General features: G+C 33.0%; 1 protein-coding gene across 1 annotated transcript in view; it reads left to right on the forward strand.

Moving 5' to 3' along the window:
- LOC115705819 (cytosolic endo-beta-N-acetylglucosaminidase 1) overlaps nt 1–19,054 on the forward strand; it is a 42,266-nt gene that overhangs the window by 17,203 nt on the left and 6,009 nt on the right. The window contains exon 3 of the mRNA XM_061108782.1: nt 1,457–1,566. Within this exon, the coding sequence (XP_060964765.1) occupies nt 1,457–1,566 (110 nt within the window). The remainder of the gene's footprint in view (nt 1–1,456; nt 1,567–19,054) is intronic.

A 19,054-nucleotide genomic window follows, 5' to 3' on the forward strand; every position in this document is an offset into this window, starting at 1 on the left:
AAACAAAGAAAGACTCTCTTCTCTAAAAAGATAAATGTAGAAAATGAATAATGGAAGAGGTAATTCGAATGGTTGCTCTCTAGGCTCTATTTATAGATCATAGAAACCAAAGAGGCAACCACAAGTTCGAATTATCAGCTGTACAAAAACTTTCCAAAAGAAACATGATCTGCTACATCAGATTCGGATGCTGACGAAGCAGATCTGCCCAGAAACGGGAAACTTACTAAAATCGGGTCTGATCTTCTTTCAAAGCTTGATTCCTGCCAAACACAGATTAGATATTCTGATTGTATCAAGATACAATCGAAATCAATAAGGAAAAGGCAATAAACAAAGTTTCCCTAAAAAAGACAACTTTCCAAAAGAGAATTCCTTCTCTTTTGAGAAGTTTTCAACAAAGGAAAGTTCAGCTGAAAGTGCAACTTTCCAAACAAGGAAAATGGCAACTAATAATCGAATAAAAGAGGTAAGAATTCGAAAATGAATGCATAGCAATCTTACCATAAAAAGGAAAAATTATTTTGTCACCTAACTTGCCAAAAAAGGACTTTACAAATAGCCTCCATAAAATTCAACCAAAACTCAAAGCTAAGCATCAAAGAACATCCTAGCATTATTTCTAACATAACATAACAACACTTCATGATACAGACTATGATTCAAGTTGAGGGGGTGTACTTTTTTTTTTTGTAAGAGAGGGGACATACTTCGTTTTCTAAGTAAAAAAAATAAAAAAGTAAAGCTTCAATGGTTAAGGACTAATTATATCTCTTAGTTGTATGGGTTTAATTCCTAGAGCCATCTTTTTTAAAAAGTAAAATGTAAATATTAAAAACAAAAATACTTTTATGAGATTTGAAGCTTTATTTTCTAGTAAAAATATAAGATGACTTAACTAATAAAACAAGGTTAATATTTTATTAATATATATCACCTTTAATTATAAATTTATAATCTAACTAAATAAAATATAAATTCTTTATCCTATTTTATTTACTTGCCACATAACGTTTACATTAATTGTGTTATAAAAATACATTTTGTGCAAATTAATCTAAAAAGTTAATAAATATATACTTTTTTTTTAATGAAATTATATAAAAAAAATTATTAAATTATTAAATAAAAAAGTTTAAAGCGGTTAAATACATTAATTAATGGTAAAAAAAGTAACTAGGTATACGTAATTTCTATTACGTTGCAAATTTGACCTATATTATATATTGTTCAAATTTCATACAACTTTTAACATGTGAGAATTTTGACACATATTCTTTACTACTATTGGAGCATCATTTGATTAGAGTAAGCTAAATATAATAATGCACCACTTTTATAGAGTTTTATTAAAAATGTTCTTACTATTTTTTATTTGCTTGTGTCATTCAATCTATTATTCAGTCTCTTATTCTCTCTTTAAATATATGTTGACTATAAAATATGTCATTTGTAGCTCAATATGGAAGTTACATTAATGAGGAGCCAAATTCTTGTTCTGAAAACATTTATAAGCCATTTGACTCAAACTATGCATTCAAAAATTTCAGGTTCTTTAGTCATATGGTGAGAAATATGTTTTTAAATAAACAATTTATTTATTTTTGTTTCCTGTTTTGCACCATTTTTTTTTAATATTGTCACCAATAAGACCAAGATTTTTCTACTAAAAATTGCAAAAAATGATCACAATAACATTATTCAAATATGAAGCTGTAAGAACAACAAGAAGATAATAATGTCACACATTATTTATACTATTAGCATTATAAATATAGGGAAAATTTTGAAGTATCACTGAATCACAATATAGTAAGTTATAATACAATAGTATAGATAGTAATGATACTTAAAATCTAATTTTTTATAAAAAGAACAAAGCATATGGAGGGTTTTTTTTTGAGCTTTTTCACAGAGGCTCTCAATGAAAGCACTAAACTGTTAATGTAGATTTTCGTTAACCAAATTTGAGCCTCAAAATATTAATTTCACACAGAAAAATTAAATCTATCAAAATAAAGAATATAAACACAGGGTTTTTACGTGGTTTTGCAGTTAAAATTCTACATAGTCCACGAGTCAATCTTATTCAAATTTCTGAGTATTTTTCAGGGCCTCTTTTGTATAAGATTTTTCGTCCCTTTTTTTGAGCTTGTCGGCCACTATTTATAATTACATAGTGGGAAGTTAATTACAAAGTTGACCGAAATAATTTTACAGCAATCATCCCTAAAATTGTGGGATTTGTTTACATATTATGTAATGTAAATGCGGTTTATGATTTAAAAATCGTATAGCTGTGATTTTTCCGCTTTTATTGGGTCAAAACTATCGTGTATAAAACACATCTTTAACTGTTGAATCTGGAGATGTCTCGATAGAAACTTGATTATAGTGATCTCAATAGCGAGCTGGGGCCATTCTTCCTTCTTAGGTTGACAATGTATGTCTTGTGTCGATCGCGGTTATTTATAAAGAAGTCTTCTAACTCGCCAAGGTTGTAAGCCTCGCTCCTGTTAGTTGGATGAAGCTATAGGAAGTCTTCCCATAGCGAGATGGTTATCTCGCTTACTTGTTTCTTTGAGCGAATTCGGCTTTTATACTTAGCTTGTTTATTGCATGCTAAGGATTTTCTCGGTTAATAAGTGTCGCTTTCTCGGGTGCCTCGCTATTCATATTTAGCGATATATGGTTTCTTGCTAATACACTAAGTGTTAGTTTGTACATTGATTCCTCGCCTAAGACCTTACAGTCAGCGTGTTACAAATATACTTTGATACTTACGTAATTAATGAGTTATTCCATAAAAAGATATTGTATCGATTCTCATTCCCTTAATCTTGACACGTGTCCTTCAGCCGGATTTTGAGTATAACAAGGAGGATTTTAGGACATAAGTATACTCTTAATTTTTGGGGTAGAATTTATCGTGGTATTAAGAGCTTAGGGAGATCTTAGGACAAACATAATCTATTTAACAATATTATAGCTTCAACGAGGGATCATAGCTAGCAAAGAGAGAGAAAAAAGAAGATGATAATAAGGTGGAAAATATCATTACTGTGATTTAATTAAATGGTGAGAACCACGATGAATGTGTGAGGGCAATTTGAACCTTATTAAGGTGAACATGTAATTTGTGTAGGGCAATTTGAACCTTATTAAATGTGTGAGGGCAATTTAAACATTATGTGTGAGGAAAATTTGTGCAGTAAACGACACTCATATATGCTAACTAAAAAATGTCATTGGGGGAGTGCAAGCAAGGAAAAACTGAGAATGTGGAAAAATCACACAACCTATTTTTGAGATTGTTGTGCATCATCATATTCGCCAAGGATTGACTGAACAAACAACTCAATGGTATTGGCCAGCCATGACACCAACATCAAGTGAACAACTATCTAACCCTCAAATTTCTCCTCTATTGTTGGCTTCAAAACCTTCCCTTCCATAAAGCCAATTTTCTCATTCATCGTGGCTCTTACCATGTTATTCAATCAGAGTAATGATGTTTCCCACTTTATTATCACAATCTCCTTTTGTTTACCCAGAAACTAACCCTGGTGACATAGATATCAATATTTGACATGTGGCAAGAAAGAAAACATTCTAGAGTTGAGTAGTCTAAAGTCATAACAGTCGACCTGGGAGGGGTCCCTAGCCCTACGGCCAGGTTGACTCCAAGAACTCTTGAATTGGTGTTTGGATCCCGCTACGTTGTTTCCAACTTATGATCTTTCAGTATTCTAAATCAAGAAGACAAGAAAATTCAAGTCTAAGGCCAAGAAACTAAAAAAGAGATGAAATAGCACCCCAAAAGTTAACCCTGGTGCCTAGGGTTTTCACCTAGTGCCCAGGTTGACATCTCAACTAGGGTTTCAATTTTCGGGCCCATCTTAGTGCAAATGGCTCAAAATTTGTACATTGACATGAATAAGACATCTCACGATCTTATTTGAGGCACTGGAATCAGAATTGGAACACTTTCAATTTTGAGCACTTAAGGTACCAAGTGCTTAGGGCACCTATCGCTCAGGTTGAATATGCCATTTCCAATCACTTTTTCCAAGAAGTCTTCTAGGCATATTTTTTGTTTTCACAAATAACTGAGATACAAGTGTTTTTGAGAATCATGATTGACCTAGACGTCATCTTTCATAACCTCAATATAGATCCTCTTCATCCATGGAGACAATAAAGAAATTGTCTCCTTGACCCTGAAATATAAAATGCATAGAAGGACAAAGTCAACAAACTTTTGACTAACGACTTTATCCAAGAAGAATTTTATCTAACTTGGGTTTCGAATCCAATTTTAGTTCTAAAGCCAAACGACAATTGGAGAACTTGTATAGACTTCTCTGATCTAAATAAATCATGTCCAAAGGACTGTTTCACTTTTCCAAGAATAGATGAACTCATTAATGCCACTGTAGAGCATGAGCTCATGACTTTCATGGATGCTTATTCTAGATATAACTAGATTAAAATGCATGTTCCAGACAAGGAACACATGAGCTTCATCACAAACATTAGCTTTATTGTTATAAGGTTATGTCATTCGGGCTAAACGCAAAAGCAATATATCAAGAACTAGTGAATGGAATGTTTTAATGGTCAAATCGGTCGTAATATAGAGGTTTATGTGGATGATATGCTAGTGAAATCAGTGGAAAGTAAGGATCATGTGGGCAACATCATTGAATGCGTCTCTAGTCTGAGAAAATTCAATATGAAGTTAAATCCAAAGAAGTGTTTGTTTAAAGTATCATCTGGGAAGTTCCTTAGATTTATAGTACATGCAAGAGGAATCGAGGAAAATCCAGTGCAGATAAAAGCTTTCCTCCAAATGCCATCTCCCAAAAAGTCAAAACAAGTCTAGTCTTTACTGGAATAATGGTCACACTTTATAGATTCATTTCAAAATTGACTGATAAGTGCCTTCCAATCTTTAACATATTGCGAGATAATAAGAAATTTGAATGGACAAAAGAATGTAATAAAACTTTGTAGATTATTAAACAACACTTATCGACCCCACTGGTATTGTCAAAACCAGTGACAGATGAGATTCTTTTCCTATACTTAGCAGTTTTAGAAAATGCTATGAGTGTTGCCTTAGTGTGAGAAGATGGGAAAGTCTAGCGACCAGTATATTACATAAGTAAATGGTTACCGGGGTTAGAATCAAGATATCCACCACTTGAACACACTAAGCCTAGTACATGCCTCAAGAAGATTGCGACCATATTTTTCAGACACACCCAAATTAAGTCCTAACGAATCAACCACTAACACAAGTCATTTCAAAACCAGATGCTTCACGATGACTAACAAAATGGTCAATTGATATGGGACAGTTTGAATCTCACACTATCCACGTGTGGCCATAAAAGGGAAAGCTTTAGCATATTTTTTGGTAGAAAGAATTAACCTCAAAGAAAATGTTGAGGAGGATTTAGACCAAAAGACCAAGAAACTGTTTGTAGACGACTTGTCAAATGATAGCGACTCGGGCCAGGAATCATTTTGATTTCTTCTTAGAGCCTTAGATTTCACTATGCATTGAGATTTCTATTCATGCTTCTAACAACGAGGACGAGTATGAAGCATTACTAGCAGGACTAGGGATTGCAAAAGTCATAAAAGTTAAAGCAATCTATTATTTTAGCAACTCAGTTTATAGTAAATTAGGTACTCGAGGATTATCAAGCAAAAGGAATTAAAATGGCTAAATATTTAGAGAAGGTTGAGAAGAACTTGGTAAAATTCAATTATTACAAAATCAAGAGAGTTTCAAGAGAGCAAAATTATAATGTTGATGCGTTAGCAAAGCTAGCTTCACAGTTTGAAATGGATAACCTCAATTTGGTTCCTATTGAAAAAAAACCAAATATTGTCAAAAGACCGGGATGTGGAGATAATTGATGCAAATCCAACTTGGATGACACCAATAATAAACTATTTATTGACTAGGAAACTTCCATCTAATAAAAATGAGGCCGGAAAACTTATGTACAAGGTCCCAAAGTACTATACAATCGTAGAAGGTAAGCTTTATTGACAAGAAGCTATTCCATGCCACTATTACAGTGTGTATTACTAGAAGAAGCCAAAAGAATCATAAAAGAAATACATGAAGGTTTCTGTGGAGACCATGCTAGATGGCAAATTTTATCAAAGAAAATAATTCGACAAGGTTACTACTGGCCAACCATTAATAAAGATACTCATGAGTTCATGAAAAAGTGTGAGAAATGTCAGAGATTCTTGCATATCCCTTGAACACATCCAGTAAAACTTTGAATGATGACCTTGTCTTATCCCTTTTTCTTTTAGGGAATAAATCTAATTGGTTCATTACCAACAAGGCGAGGATGAGCATAATATGCAGTAGTTGCGGTCAATTTCTTCACAAAATGGACAGAATTTTAACCTTTAGTCTCTATCACTTTGAAGAAAGTCATAGACTTTGTGATGAAGAACATAATTTATCAATTTAGAATACCCATTAAGAGTCTGGGATAATGGAACTCAATTTGACAGTGATCTATTCACATAGTTTTACGAGAGGAACAAGATCATAAAAAGTTTCTCATTTGTGTCTCGGGCGCACGCTAATGGCCAGTTGGAAACAGTAAACAAAACTCTCAAAGACACTATGAAGAAGTAGCTCAACACAGCAAAAGGAAGATGGTTAAACGAGTTACTACAAGTGCTTTAGGCCCATCAAACAACTGAAAAGACAGTAACAGGGCACACTCTATTCTCACTAACATTTGGCTCTGAGGCAGTGCTCCTAGTAAAAGTGAATATTGCGACCCACAAATGTGAATTATATGATTAGGACAAAACTAAGAATTGTTGATGGAATCCTTAGACCTGGTCGAAGAAAAATGTACCGAGTCACAAATACGCAATGCAACATATCAACTAAAAATCACGAGGTATTTTAGTAAAAGAATCTGCGAGAGACTCTTTAATATCAGTGATTTAGTCTTGCAATGAGTATTCAACAGTATGCAAGATCCTACAGTTGGAGTGTTTAATCCAAATTAGAAAGGTCCTTATATAATAGAGTTTTAATAAGACCAGGAGTGTATAAATTGGCTTAGCTAAATGGATCACTAGTAAAAAATACTTGGAACAACAAGCATTTGTGACCTTATTACCAGTGATTAAAGTGCTTTTAAGTAATTTTTTAATTATGAAATTATGTAATATGTTTCATATTTATGGAATCCTTTCATTTCTTAAGCAATCATAAAGTCTTTACTTTAAAATTAATTGAGAGCATATTATTGATAACTAACCAAATTTTCATAACCATATTATTTATGGGGCTAAGGGTTAAAATATTAATATAAAAATACTAGCAAAATATTTTTTTGAAAAATTAATAAAATATCATCAGTATTTATTCTTGATGTATGTATCTTATCTTTAAACAAAAAATAATAAGTAGCAGTTATCATAACGAGATTTCCAAGGTCAATTTTGATAATAGTACAAAAGCTAAGTGTGAACAAAAGAACAAATTGCTTGCATATTGAAAACAAAAACATCAAAAAAAAATTGAAATAGTTGTATGAGATGTTTACACTTATTTTATTACTTGATGGAAAATGAGTAATAAATTTGAGATACCATATGAATGACGTAAAGATTTAAATCATTAGTGCTCTATAGAAATGATTAAGCCGTGAATTGTTTTTGGCATAACTCACCTAAGTTTTATACAAGTAAAGTGGAGAACATATTTTAAGAAGCATGTATAAAGTGAAAATATGCATATAAGTTAATATATTTAAATATAAATAACTGAATTGGCATCTAACTAGGTAAAATTAATTACATAATAAAAATATGGTCAAGAAATAACCAAGTAATTTGTCTTGGCTCGAAGGCCATTGTCTTAAAATTGACAAAATAAAATAAAAACTAAGCTTCCTTTTGAAGAGGCTTAGAAGCAGCAACTTTTGTTTCATCATCATCCTTGGCTTCTATCTCTTGGACAAATTCTTCAGTCGGCATGCCCTTCTCTTCTGCTTCCATCTTCTCAAAAAATTTAATGCTCTCCTCGACATATGGCTCTAAGAATGATGTGTTCATGGTTTTGTTATATAAATCAACTGAAAAATTTGAGAAAAAATATTAAAAAATTTGAGAAGATGGAAGCAAAAAATATTAATTTACTGATGCCATCTATTATCTTTTAAAAATATATTTTGTTGGTCTTTTTATATTAACATTTTAACCATTAGCCCCATAAATAATATGGTTATGCAGGTTTGGTTAATTATCAATAATATGCCCCCAAATAATTTTAAAGTAAAGACTTTATGATTACTTGAGAAATGAAAGATATAGATTCTATTAATATGAAACATATTACAAAATCTTGTAATTTAAAAATTACTTAAAAGAAATTTAATAATTGGTAATAAGGTTGCAAATGTTTATTGTTCTAAGTATTTTTAACTAGCAAGTCATTTGGCCAAGCCAATTTATACACTCTTGGTCCTATCACAGCTTCTATTATATAAGAATCTTCCCAATTTTAATTAAACACTCCAGCTATAGAATCTTTCATATTGATGAATACTCATCGCAATACTAAATCACTGATATTAAAGAGTCTCTCGTAGACCTTTTTTTATTAAAATGCCTCGTGATTTTTTACTGATACTTTGCATTGCGTATTTACGACTCGATTTGATTTTCTTTGAGCAGGTCCAAGGATTCCATCAACAATTCTTGGTTTTTATCCTGATCATAGAATTCACGTCTCTAAGTCACGATATTCACTTCTACTAGTAGCATTGACTCCAAGCCATATGCTAGCGAGAACGAAGTGTGCCTTATTGCTATTTTTTTTAGTTGTCTAATGGGCCCAAAGAACTTGTGGTAACTCGCCTATCCATCTTCTTTTTTTTGCACCAAGCTTCTTGTTTTGCACCAAGCTTCTTTTTTATAATGTTTTTAAGATTTTTGTTTGCTGCCTCTACCTGTCTGCGGCCGAGACATAGATGAGAAACTTTTTGTGATCTTGTTCCACTCATAAGACTTTGTGAATAGATCACTGTCAAATTGAGTTCCATTATCCAACACTATCTTAATGGATATTTCAAACTGACAAATTATGTTTTTCATTACAAAGTCTACGACTTTCTTCAAAATGATAGAGACTAAAGGTTCAAATTTGTCCATTTTGTGAAGAAATCAACCGCAACTACTGCATATTTAGCTCTTCCTCGCCTTTTTGGTAATGAAAATTAGATCTATTCCCTAAAATGTAAAGGGATAAGGTAAGTTCATCATTTAAAGTTCTGTTGGAGATGTTCGAGGGATATGAGAGAATCTCTGACATTTGTCACACTTCTTCATGAACTCGTGAGTATCTTTATTAATAGTTGGCCAGTAGTATCCTTGTCGAATTATAATCTTGGATAAACTTTTCCATCCAGTATGGTCCTCACAGAAACCTTTATGTATTTCTTTGATGATGCTTTTGGCTTTTTCTAGTAATACGTGGCATGAAATAGCTTCTTCGATAAAGCTTACCTTCTACGATTGTATACCTTGGGACCTTGTACATGAGTTTTTTGGCCTCATTTTTATTAGATAGAAGCTTCCCTGTCAATAAATAGTTTATTATTGATGTCATTCAAGTTGGATTTGCATCAATTATCTCCACATCCTGGTCATCCATTTTGACAATACTTGGTTCTTTGAGTTTTTCAATGGGAACCAAATTGAGGTTATCCATCTTAAGCTGTGAAGTTAGCTTAGCCAACACATCAGCATTAGAGTTGTGCTCTCTTGGAACTCTCTTGATATTGTAATAATCGAATTTTCTAAGTTTTTTTGAACCTTCTATAAATATTTAGCCATTTTAATATCTTTTGCTTGATATTCCCCGAGTACTTGATTTACTGTCAGCTGAGAGTTGTTGAAATAATAGATTTCTTTAACTTTTATGACTTTTGGAATCCTTAGTCCTACCAGTAATGCTTCATACTCGTCCTTATTGTTAGAAGCATGAAATTGAAATATCAATGCATAGTGAAATCTAAAGCTCTCAAGAGAAATCAAAATGATTCATGCCCCCGAGCCACTATCATTTGACAAGCCGTCTACAAAAAGTTTTCAGATCTTTTGGTCTAAGTCCTCCCCAACATTTCTTCAAAGTTAATTCCTTCTACCAAAATCTACTAAAGCTTGCCCTTTTATGGTTGCTCGTGGATGGTATGAGATTCAAATTGTTCCACTTCAATTAACCATTTCATTAGTCATATCGAAGCATCTGGTTTTGAAAGGACTTACGTTAGTGGTTGATAAGTTAGGACTTTAATTGGGCATGCCTAAATATATGGTTACAATCTTCTTGAGGCATTGACTAGGTTTAGCGCGAGTTTTTCAAGTTGTGGATATCTTGTTTCTACCCCCCACATTTCATGTTATTTTCACACGTGGGAATAATAATGAGTAACTGTCTAAAATTAAATTATACACTTAATAACTGTTACTTTTGATCTTATCTTTGAATGATTATTAACTGGGTCATCTTTCTGTTTAATACTTGTGCTTCTCGCAAATAATATGAATGAATTGGTCCTTCTTATTGGTTGCTAAAAAAGTGAGCTTCAACTGATAGAATCCTCTCCTTGTAAGTGAGCTTTCTTAAATTGTATCTCTTGTGCTTCTTGAGATGAAATCATTCCACCTCCCAGTCAACTTGGTCTTCCTCTTGTCGTTTATTTCATTTAACATGAGTCTTTGGAACTCACATCTCATTAGTGTTTCCAGAGCAGGTTATTGTGTGGGTCTAAGGTTTTGCTTACCTACCATTCTTATGATCAATATTTTTAACTTACCCTCAAGGCGTAAGGCAAGACTTAAATTCTAAATTATATAGGTATTTTCAAAGACAAATTAAATAGCACGTTATTTCTTTTAACATGTGATCCTACTTATCTTCGAGTTCCTGTACACATGTTACAGCCATATTTACTGCTCGAATTATGGGCATAACAATAGATTGAACCTCACTATTTCAATGACCATTAAGAAGGACAAATTCATCCATGTTATTTGCAAGAAACACAAGTATTGAACAGAAAGACGGCTCAGTCAAGAATTGTTCAAAGATAAAATCAAGATTAGCAGTTATTAAGTGTATTATTCAATTTTAGACGGTTACTCATTGTTACTCTCACATGTTAAAATAACATGAAACGTGGGGAATGTCTACGTTTTATGAACTGTCATTAAGATAAGATCAAAAAGAATAACTGACATTGAAGATCCTTATAAATAGTTGCATCAATCATTGCAAAAGCGACGACCTATTCTTTCCTTACAAAAAGAATATTCACTAAGTTATTTCTTGTAAACAGAAAACTCAGAAAGAAGAGTGACTTGTGGAGTATATAAATTATAACTACAAAACCACGTAAAAATTCATTGTCCTGATAGATATACAATTAATTTCCTTACTTTATTTATTATAGATTCATTAATTGTCAAGAGTCTCATTTAGGTTAATGAAATTCTAAGTTGAGAGTTACAGTTCCATCTCAGAATGTAACTCCTCTAATGTTACAACTATGTGTTATTACACTTAATATATGATGTAATATTTCTTATGTCACAAAATGTGTAATTTACATCATATATATATATATTATTCACTTACTAATATATTTTATATCACAATTTTATTTCATAAATAATATAATATTCTCTCACTAGATTAAAATTTGTGATACCTCATTGTAACACTTATTTAATCAATCAAATAATATCTCATTTATCCCTCACTTTTACAGAATAAATCAACACTCTTATAAAGTTCTTACTCAAATGCGTAACTGTAATCATCACGAATTTTATTAAAAATTTGGTTGACAAAGCATTAAACCAACTTTTCTTTATAATAAAATGATGATGGCACACACAAACCTTTGTTAGGTTCGCCCAATACCTCATGTCTCATTTTGCATCGTTAATGGCCTTGTGCACATTCTATTTGTTGACCTTTATGAGAAAATACACTCCCAATTCTCAGTTAGGGCAGCACCACCCTTAGGTCAACATAGGTTGAATTTTAACAGTATTTGTTACTAAATTGTTTTCCAAACTGAATTCTATTAAGGACTTTAAAAAGTCTAACCCTCGTATTGGCAACTCACTAGGTACTTCACACATTTGTATGATGAGACAATTAGTACGTATTACATTTGTTCACATATTGATTTGTTCTTACGTATTGAACCTAACACTAGTAAAATTAGTATCAAGATAGGTTACCCTCAATTGTGAACAACTTTAGAGAGTTTCAATCCCATCTCTTCAGAAGTCTTTTTCACTAAATTTCTAATTAGTGGCTTCGTAAACAGATCTATCATGTTTTCACTTGATCTCACATAAGATATTGAGATAACTGCTCTTTGAATCAACTATCTCACATATCCATGTCTTAGACTAATTTGTCTAGACTTCCCATTGTATACCTTCCACTATACACTCTAGCCAACGTTGCTTGGCTATCACAATGTATCAAAATTGTAGATACATTCTCTTTGATTATTGGTATCTCAACTAAAACATCTCTCAACCATCCACCCTCCTTTCTAGTGGTTGTTAAAGCTATAAACTTTGCTTCTATTGTAGAATGAGAAATTCAAGTTTGTTTCTTGGACCCTTAAGAAACTGCCCCTCCATAAAGGGTAAATACCCAACCTATTATGCATAAATTATCCCCAAGGTTAGCTATCCAACTTGCATCAGTATAAACTTCCAAAAGTGAAGGAAATTTTGAGTAGTGAAGGCATAGGTTTTTGGTTTTATTTAGATAGCCCAAAACTTTCCATATTGCCTTCCTATGATCCACACTCGGATTACTTGTAAACCTACTAAGTTTACTCACCACAAATGATATATCGGCCTTGTATATTGTGAAACATACATAAAGCTCCCTATAGCACTTGTATACTCCAACTGAGTCACTGCTCTACCACTATGTTTAACTAATGGTTTATTATGATCAAATAGTGTGTTGGCCTCTTTAGCCTTTAGATGGATAAATTTATTCAACGCTTTCTCAATATAGTTTGCTTTCCCTAAAGCAAAGCCCCACTATGCCTTAAATAGTATCCATTTCTCCAAGTTCTTTGATTTTAATGGTTGAAGAAAGAAACCTCTTAGTTTCTTCTATTCCTTTCATGTTACAACTAAAGATTAACATGTCATCCACATATAGACAAAAAATTATCACATAATTTTTACAAGTATTTGAATATAAACACCTATCTCTATTGTTATGCCTAAAGCAATTTGAAAGAACAACATTGTCAAACTTTACATGCCATTATTTTAGGGCTTGTTTTAATCCATATAAAGATTTTTTTTCAACTTACACACTTTATGTTTATTATTTAGTAGGAAAAATCCCTCGCGTTGTTCTATATAGACCTCCTCATCAAGGTCACCATTTAAGAATGTCATTTTGATATCCATTTGATGAACATATAAGTTGTGTAATGAAGCCAAATCAAACAATACTTTCATGGTTGTTATTCTAGCAACATGAGCATAAGTATCAAAATAATCAATACCCTCTTTTTGCCTAAAACCTTTAGCTACTAGCCTAGCTTTAAATGTTTTTATGGTGCCATCAGTGTGGTATTTCTTTTTAAATACCCACTTACACCCTATTGCTTTGGATCTTTGTGGAAGATCCACCAAATCATCATCGACTGCTTCTTTCCAAAATACACTATCTCTAAATTACATGGCTTCTAAGAAAGTCTTAGGATCATCTTTAATAAGAACTATTAAAGCAACTCTCCTTATTACTTCTTTTCTACTTCCTTTTACCATGTAGAAAGAAATTCTTTGAGAATCTACATCATCCTCATTTAGAATTTTGTCTTTTTTCACCCTTTGACATCTCTTAGGTTCAATGGGTTGTTCTACAACTTTAGGAGTATTCTCCTCTTCAGATTGCCTTTTAGAAGTAGAAGCTTGAGAATTATTTTCATAGAAAATATTCTCACCTAGAGATGTTGAGCCTTGAGGGTTGTCCCCATACAACTTATTCTCAAAAAATTCTACTTCTCTAGGTTCAATCACAATATTGGATTACACATCCAATAGCCTATATGTCTTATGATTGTTGGCATAACCAACAAATACACATTTTATGGCCCTTAAACCCAACTTGGTTCTATATGGTTTGGTCTTCTTGCAATAAGAAGATACCCCCACACTTTGAAGTAACCAATATAATTGGCTTCCTTCCCCTACATAACTTATATGAAAACATGTCAGGCTTCTTCATGTGTATTCTATTAATTATATGGCACACGATTAAGAGTGCCTCCTCCCATAATTTAGATTTTTACTTTGAGTATACAATCATATAATTTACCATTTTAAGAAATATTCTATTCTTTTTTTTTTTTTTGGCTACACCATTTTATTGTGGTATATGTGGTACCGAACACTCATGAATTTTACTATTTTTCTCACAAAAATAGATAAATTATTAGAGAAGTACGCACCTCCTCTATCACTTCTCAACACTTTTATTCTCTTGTTGAGTTGATTTTTAACCTCCACTTGAAAAATCTTCAAAGTATGAAAGACTTCATCCTTTTTCTTTAGCAAATACACATAAGTATATCTATTATAATCAGCAATAAAAGTTGTAAAATACATTTTACCACCTCTAGTTAGAATTCCTTTCAATTCACATAAATCATAATGAATTAAATCTAGCAAATTAGAACTTCTAACAACACTTGAAAAATGTTTTTTTTTAATCATTTTTGCTTCTACATGTGTTTCACATTTACTATAATTTTTTATGTCACATTCAATCATGCCACAAATTTTAACTCTTTTATAGTAGAATTACCTATGTGAGATAATCTAAGATGCCATAAAAATAAAGAATCATTCTCAATCATATAAGTTGATGTAAAAGCTTTATTATTGCTAACATTGAAAGGTACATCATTAGTGTACAATTTCACCATTCTCTCACAAGAGTATCCTTTGCCTACAAATACAATAGACTTGGTAAGTATGAGCTTACCGGACGCATAAATGACCTTAGTGCCTATTTTTCTAAGTAAGTCACCACTAATCAAGTTTCTATTTATGTCGAGCACATGAAGCACATTCACTAGTGTGACTTTCTTACTGGAGGTGAGAAACGCATCAATGGTACCTTTTCATAGTATCTTTGATTTGACTTCATTGTCCATTTGTATCTCATGGTTACCCTTTGTCTCTTCAAAGGACTTGAATAATGATTTGGCATATGTGATATGAACGGTAACACATGTATCATATCGCCATCCCTTCACTTTCCCTTGCATATAATTCACCTCACTAAGAGCAGCAATGAAATCCTTCTCGATAGCATTCACTTTGGGTCTTATCAAGTCTTTTTTATGCTTACAATGGTTAGCATAGTATCTACTTTTGCCACAGACAAAACATGGACCTTTTCTACCTTTGAATTGGTTAGGATTAGGCTTTGGACTCAAGTTTTTACTCTTTTCCCTTTTTTCATTGTTCTTATTAGGAACTTTACAAATTGCATTTACTTTGGAAGTCTCTCCATTAGACCCCTCCATAAGCTTATCCCAACATATCAATTCCTCCTCTATTCGAATATATTTTTGGATTTCTTCCAAAGAATAATTCTCATTTTTAGGAAGGATTCTCTTCCTATAAATCTTCCAAGATGATCATAATTTTTCTACTATTGCACCAACTTGGAACGCCTCCCGAATTTAAATTTTTAGCACTTTTAATTTGTTAATAATTACTTACAATTCATGAAGTGCGGGTAGAAGAGGTTTACCATCAAGAAATTTCCAATAAAAAATTTCTTAGTACCTTTCTCCTCAACCTTGAACTTCTTTTCAAGGTGATTTCAAATTTCCTTGGCATCTTTAGTGTCGCTGCATAGGTTGTAGAGCCTATCTGAGAGTGAGTTGAGGATAGGTCCTCTACAAAGAAGATTGTCATCTTCTCTCTTCTTTCTTTGTGCTTTCATCACATCGATGTCCTTGTCAGTAGGTGCAAGCAAAGGCTCCAAGGTGGACTCAAGAATGTAGTCGGTCTTTATTGTGGTTATAAGGAACCTCACTTTATCTTGCCACCAAGGAAAATTGGTGCCATCAAAATGGTCCAACCTTACCAAGTCTTGGTTCATCATCTTGATAGTCTCTCCTTCCATTGGAAACTAAGATAAGTTTTTTGAATGTTAGAAAATATAGAGTTCAATTAAAGAATAATAATAATAAAAAGAAAATTACAACTCTTATCCAAAATATTACAATGACTAAAAAAATAAAATAAAATAAAACTTACAATCCCAAAGCACAAAGTTACAAGTAAATAGAAAAGATGAGAAGAGGATAAGAGTAACAACTCAAAGCAAGAACACAAAAATAAATGTAAAGTAATATGAGAATATGTATAATAGATTATATATATATATGATATATAAGAAATATGTAGATATATATAGGAGTGTATATAGTAGAATATATATAAATATACTATATAGAAGAGATGAAGAAGAACCCAAAATGATTAAAGGATGATCACCAAATAGCTTGAACAAGGTTTCAACACCTTTGTCCAAAAAACTTATTTCCCCCTCTACTAAATACTTAGGGTTTTATGGAAATGCTTCTGAAAATTATCAAGCCTTAAAGAACTCTCTAGATTAGTGTTTGAAGATAGGAAAGTAGTGTGTCAAAGAGTGAACCATAAGACCATATTTATAGTGTTTAGGAGAACTAAACTTTGAAATTAAATCACACTCACCAATGGCAGTTACCACCCGTGTAGAAGATCTTTTCCATAATGGCTTCAATGAAACTCCATTCCACTTTGTCGAATGCCTTAGCCATGTCTAATTTTAAGGCCATCCAAACTTTTTTACCACTCGATTTGAGTTTTATGGAGTAAGTAATTTCTTGGGCCACAAGGATACTATTAGAGAGGAGACGACCTTGGAGAAAGGCACTCTCGTTGGGAGAAATTAATTTATTGATGACTAATTTTAACCTATTAGCGATTGTTTTTGACATGATTTTGTAAGAGACATTGCAAAGGCTAATAGGTCTGAAGTTTTTGACTGTGGTGGGTTGCTTGACCTTAGGAATAAGTGTGATGAGAGTTTGATTTAGCGGGGTGATATCACTCCCTGCATTAAGGGCAAGAAGAATAGCAGCCACCACATCATGCTTAACAAAAGACCAGTTCTTTCTGTAGAAGTTGGTATTAAAACCATCTATGCTAGGAGCTTTATCCATTGGGAGTTGAAAGAAAGCTTTTTCCACTTCTTCTTCTGTGTAGGTTTCCTGGAGCATTTGTATGTCATCTTCTGAAAGAGAACTGGCAATGCCATCCAAGGTATGATTTATGTCTTCGATAGTGGGGTTCGAAGACATGAACAAAGTAAGGAAATAGTGCTCAATTTCTTTGGTGATATCCTCAAAGGATGGAACGGTCGTCCCATGGGCACTTTCAAGATTGTGGATCTGATTGGTTTTCTTTCTAGAGGAAGCATGATGGTGGAAGAATTTAGTATTTCTATCTCCTTGAGACGGCCATTGGGTTTTGGCTCTTGGCTTCCAGTAGGTCTCTTCTTTGAGTAAGAGTCTATCAAGTTGGGACTGAAGGGTTTATATTCTATGGATAGTGTTCGCATCCCAGCAACAACAACTCTTGGCAAGGTCAAGTTCTTTCTCCAAGATGTTGATCCAATTTTTGAATTGGAACCCTGACTTGTGGTTCCATTCATTGAGGCGACTGCCATAGGTGGACTGGGTGGCAACAAGGTGGGAGATGGTGCAAGGTGTATCCCATTGAGTAACGTAAGAGGACTCAAGGGCCTTAGACTAATTTGGATCATTTAACCAAACATTTTCAAAGAGAAAACATTTAGTTTTGTTGTGAGAGGGTTTAGAGGGAACGCCAATAGTGTCGAGCAGTAAAGCTCGATGGTCAGATCCAAAGAAACCTTTGTGATGAAGGCGGGCCTTAGGAAAAATATTCATCTAGGGCGCATTAACAATACACCAATCTAAATGCTCCTGGATGTTTTTGTTGTTTGCATTGTGGTTATTCTAGGTAAAGTTGGGGCCTACGAGTTCAAAATGGGACAGATAAAAAAGATCTAAAAAATGTTTGAAATTGTTGGAAGGTCCCCTGTCAGGATTGCCACCAATTTTATCATCCATAGTAAGGATGGCATTAAAATCAATAATGATGATCAACAGGTCAACAAGATTATTTTCACCTATTCTATGCAAAATCTTTGAAGTGTGGATTCTTTGAGCCTCATTGGGAGAGTCATAAAAACAAGTAAGGTGAAAAGGAAGAAAATTATTAATAGTTGACGAGACATAAAAATCAAAGTAATTCATAGAAGATAACAAAGTTAAAATAACATCATTGTTCCAAAATAAAAGGAGACCACCTGTAACACCCTACTAGTTTAGGCGTGTTAACATAATTTTTAACTTAAACGTGCAGCTCGTTGCTAATCAACGAGTTTATTGAAAATCGTGAATAATTCAAACCTTATTTAACTATTTATAATTATCAAAATAACATACTTATATTTAACCGGGATCTCGTTTTATAAATATTTACAAAAGTTTCATAATGCATAATAAAAAAGTTTGTTGCCCAGCGACTATACAAAACAAGCTCAACTGTCCCTAAAACCGTACGCTCCAAGCCTAACCGCCCCGACATGTACAATCTTCATCTGCTCGCTCTCACAGTTGCTCAACCTTAGCTTTGCCCTTACTTACACATGCAAACAATATTTGTGAGTCGGCAGACCCAGTAAGATAAGCATAAATAATAACATAGCAATAACCCAGCATGTAATAAGGTGCCCATACACCCAACCATAACTGTATCCCCGTGTCCAACACGGTACTGAGTCTAGAACGTTCGTACAAAAATATTATCGACCATAATATCAACCTATACTTAGTAGGCTAGT

Source organism: Cannabis sativa, chromosome 1 (genome assembly GCF_029168945.1).
Source record: "Cannabis sativa cultivar Pink pepper isolate KNU-18-1 chromosome 1, ASM2916894v1, whole genome shotgun sequence".
NCBI lineage: Eukaryota > Viridiplantae > Streptophyta > Magnoliopsida > Rosales > Cannabaceae > Cannabis > Cannabis sativa.